The following is a 3,312-nucleotide window of genomic DNA, read 5'->3' as shown; positions in this document are numbered from 1 at the left end:
ATCTGTTTTTTAGTTAGAATAGTCAATTTTGTTACAGCTAAATTTTGATTTGAAAATTTCTTCTATCACTAATGTCTTATCCCATGGGATTAAGTTTTTCTAAGTTAATTTTTGGCTAATTGAAATAGTCTTAAGTTAAATCCAATCCAAGAAGTAAAAAATTAGAAAAGAAAGGAATAATCAATCAATGTAAACTCATAGAACACTGCAATTGAATAGGAGATAATTGAATTATTCATCACTCATCAATAGTTTCTATGAAAAGAATTCACAGTTATTATTATAGGATTGAACATTCAATCTATAGTAAAAGTTTTTTTTTTTAAAATATAAATAAAAGATAACTAAATTAGAAGAAAAGACGTTTTATTTTTATCAAATTTCTTATTAAGACTTTACGCTTGTATTAACTGTTATTTGGAATTAAAAAATAGCATTTAATTTTATGAAATACCATAAAAGAAAAAACACAATTTTATTCATGTTTACTACCTTTTTAAACACCTAGGAAATATCGTGATATATTTTATTAATGAAAAACTTATTTTAAACGATGTAAATGAAAAATAATTGATGGTAACTTTGGTGAAAAACTTTGAAAACAGTTATTAGTTGGCATAGGTAATTGACTTTTTTTTTTTTAAATAAAAAACTGTAAAATATTAGATTTCGATTAATAGATATATAGTATTATTTTCCACGTGGGAGTGCATTATTTTCTGATAAGTTCACGAACCTCTCAATTATCCAAGAGGTAATAAAAAATAGCAAAAATAGATATCGAGTGATTATAACTAGTATTTTAATATCTATTAGAAAACAAATCATCTGATGTAAAAAAAACAAGAAAGTAATTTAAAAACTATATTATAAATGTTGATACTATTTGACTGAAAACTTTATTTTAAATTTTAAATTTTATAATTATATATGCGAATTTTCAGAAATTATTATTATCTTCTTAATAAATGTAAATACAACAATGTATAAAGAAATTCATGCATGATTGATGAAGATTAATTTATTTTGATAAGAAGATTTACTCATCTTATTTCTCTATCATTTTATATTAATGATAATTGAATAAGAAAATATAACTATAAATAAAATTATTTATTTGTGGAAATAATTGAATAATAATAAGAAAAGAAATAATAAAAAAAGTAATAAAACTAAATTTAGTATAAATTTAATAAAAAAAAGGATATTATTGAAAAAAATAGGTGTAAGGAAAACAATAATGAAGAAAGGGACATTAGTTGTTGTTTGTGAAGAAAAGAAAAGGTAATAGAATAGAACCAAAGAAATCTCAATTTGTATTTTGAAAACAAAGCAAAGTAGGTGAAAACAATGAACTATAAGAAACAAACATAGTACTACTAGTGGTGGTGCCTGGGTGTTGTTGTTGTTTCATTTATTTAATTTTGGTCCTCTCCGTTATTGAAGAGTCCGTCTTTCGTTACAAAAACAATCAAACCCATCTTCTCTCTCATTCATTCTTATTATGCGTTTCTCATTACTACTCTTCCTCCTCCTTTAATTCCTTCATCTATTTCCCACCTTATTCCTACACCATCACAATTTCCCACACACAACAAACAATCACCATTCTCTCTCTATCTATCTCTTACCTATTCATATTCAATGGCTGTTCAAGCTCAATACCCTTCCAATGTACTCTTTCTCAACACCAAAAACATCCAAGAAGGTGAATATGATTTTTCATCACAACAACAGCAACAACAACCTGATCAATCAAATATGATGTTGTTCAACACTCCAGGTTTGTATATATGTTTTGAAACATTTTCTTTTGTTTCTTAAATATCTATCTGGTTAACAAAGAAATGTCTTTTATTATTAATCCATTGAAACTAACTATGTTTATAAAAACAGGCACTAACTCTAGAAAAAGAGGTAGAGAAACATCTCATAATATCATGAATCCATTCTCTTTACAATCTCATTCTCCTCATCTCATAGACATCACTCAACTCCATCATCATCAACAACAAAATCAACAACAACAAATTGTTTCCACTGGTTTAGGATTATCCTTCGACAATCAACAACAACATCAACAAAGACTACAATTACAACAACAACAGCAACAACATCAACAACAACACCAACAACATGGATGTCACACATCTCATTTCTTATCTCTATTGTCTCATGGCTTAGCCTCACAAATCAAACAACAAAAAGATGAAATAGACCAATTTCTTCAAGCCCAGGTATGTATATCATATACTTTTAATATCTTATATATTTTCTATCATATAATCTTATATATTTTTATGATTATGAAATTTTAATAAATTTATAAATTTCAGAAAAATAATATCTTTATTTTATTTTTTAATTAGGGAGAAGAGTTACAACGGACATTAGAGGAAAAAAGACAGAGAAACTACCGAGCAATAATAAAAACAGCAGAAGAAACGGTGGCGCGTAGATTAAGAGAAAAAGAACTCGAGGTCGAAAAGGCCACGCGCAGGAACATTGAGTTAGAATCACGCGCGGCTCAGCTTAGAGCCGAATCTCAAATTTGGCAAGCAAAAGCGAAAGCGCAGGAAGCAACGGCTATTTCTCTCCAAACGCAGCTGCATCAGGCTATGATGAGCTCCGGCGCAGAAAACAGAGGTGAAGAAGGGTGCGGGCTATCGTGCGCCGCGGAAGATGCGGAATCGGGTTATATTGACCCGGAAAGGGTAGTGTCGGGTCCAAAATGTAGAGGGTGTGGAAAACGGGTTGCGTCGGTGGTTGTGTTGCCGTGTCGTCATTTATGTGTTTGCACCGAATGCGACGCGCGTTTCCGTGTTTGTCCCGTTTGTCTCACCGTTAAAAATTCGACGGTTGAGATTTATCTATCTTAGTTGAGTTTTCACAATCACATGATGATGCTTGCTGCATGATGCATGTTCATCACAGAAATAATTAAAAAAATGATAATTTTTTTTTTTGAAATTACCTAGGTGATATACATGTCATGGCCACATGGATAGTGGCATTTTTTTTGTTGTTGGGTTCTTCATCACTCTGGAAATTTTATTTTATTTTATTCTATTGAATTTTTATATTTAATTTAATTTAATATTATTATTCTTTTATTTGTCTCTTTGTAGATGTCAGATTCTGGTAATTTTTTTGGTAGATGATTTTATTTTATTTTATTTTATTTTCCATTGGAATTTTGTTTGTGATAGGGTGGTCCTGAAGGTGGAAATTGGAATACGTATGAGGCAGGTAAGTGGCAAAAGATTAGATACTATATTTGAATTTTTTTAGATGCTTTTATTTATGTTTATA

At 29.2% G+C, this 3,312-nt stretch overlaps 1 protein-coding gene across 1 annotated transcript; it reads left to right on the top strand.

Moving 5' to 3' along the window:
• Nucleotides 1-1,310: 1,310 nt before the first annotated feature.
• On the top strand, nucleotides 1,311-3,092 carry LOC131652331 (E3 ubiquitin-protein ligase BOI-like). Its single transcript, XM_058922169.1, has 3 exons — nucleotides 1,311-1,783; nucleotides 1,897-2,237; nucleotides 2,370-3,092. The coding sequence occupies exons 1-3, from the start codon at nucleotides 1,645-1,647 to the stop codon at nucleotides 2,877-2,879; spliced, it is 990 nt and encodes a 329-aa protein (XP_058778152.1). The 5' UTR covers nucleotides 1,311-1,644; the 3' UTR covers nucleotides 2,880-3,092.
• The last annotated feature ends 220 nt before the right edge of the window (nucleotides 3,093-3,312 follow it).

Source organism: Vicia villosa, linkage group LG2 (genome assembly GCF_029867415.1).
Source record: "Vicia villosa cultivar HV-30 ecotype Madison, WI linkage group LG2, Vvil1.0, whole genome shotgun sequence".
Lineage (NCBI taxonomy): Eukaryota > Viridiplantae > Streptophyta > Magnoliopsida > Fabales > Fabaceae > Vicia > Vicia villosa.
The sequence above is the reverse complement of the archived record's forward strand: the minus strand, read 5'-3'. Positions and strand labels throughout refer to the sequence as shown.

Coding starts and splice junctions, on each gene's coding strand:
- LOC131652331 (XM_058922169.1), top strand. CDS start 1,645: ATGGCTGTTCAAGCTCAATACCCTTCCAATGTACTCTTTCTCAACACC. Junction 1,784..1,896: donor GATGTTGTTCAACACTCCAG/GTTTGTATATAT, acceptor TTATAAAAACAG/GCACTAACTCTAGAAAAAGA. Junction 2,238..2,369: donor ACCAATTTCTTCAAGCCCAG/GTATGTATATCA, acceptor TTTTTTAATTAG/GGAGAAGAGTTACAACGGAC.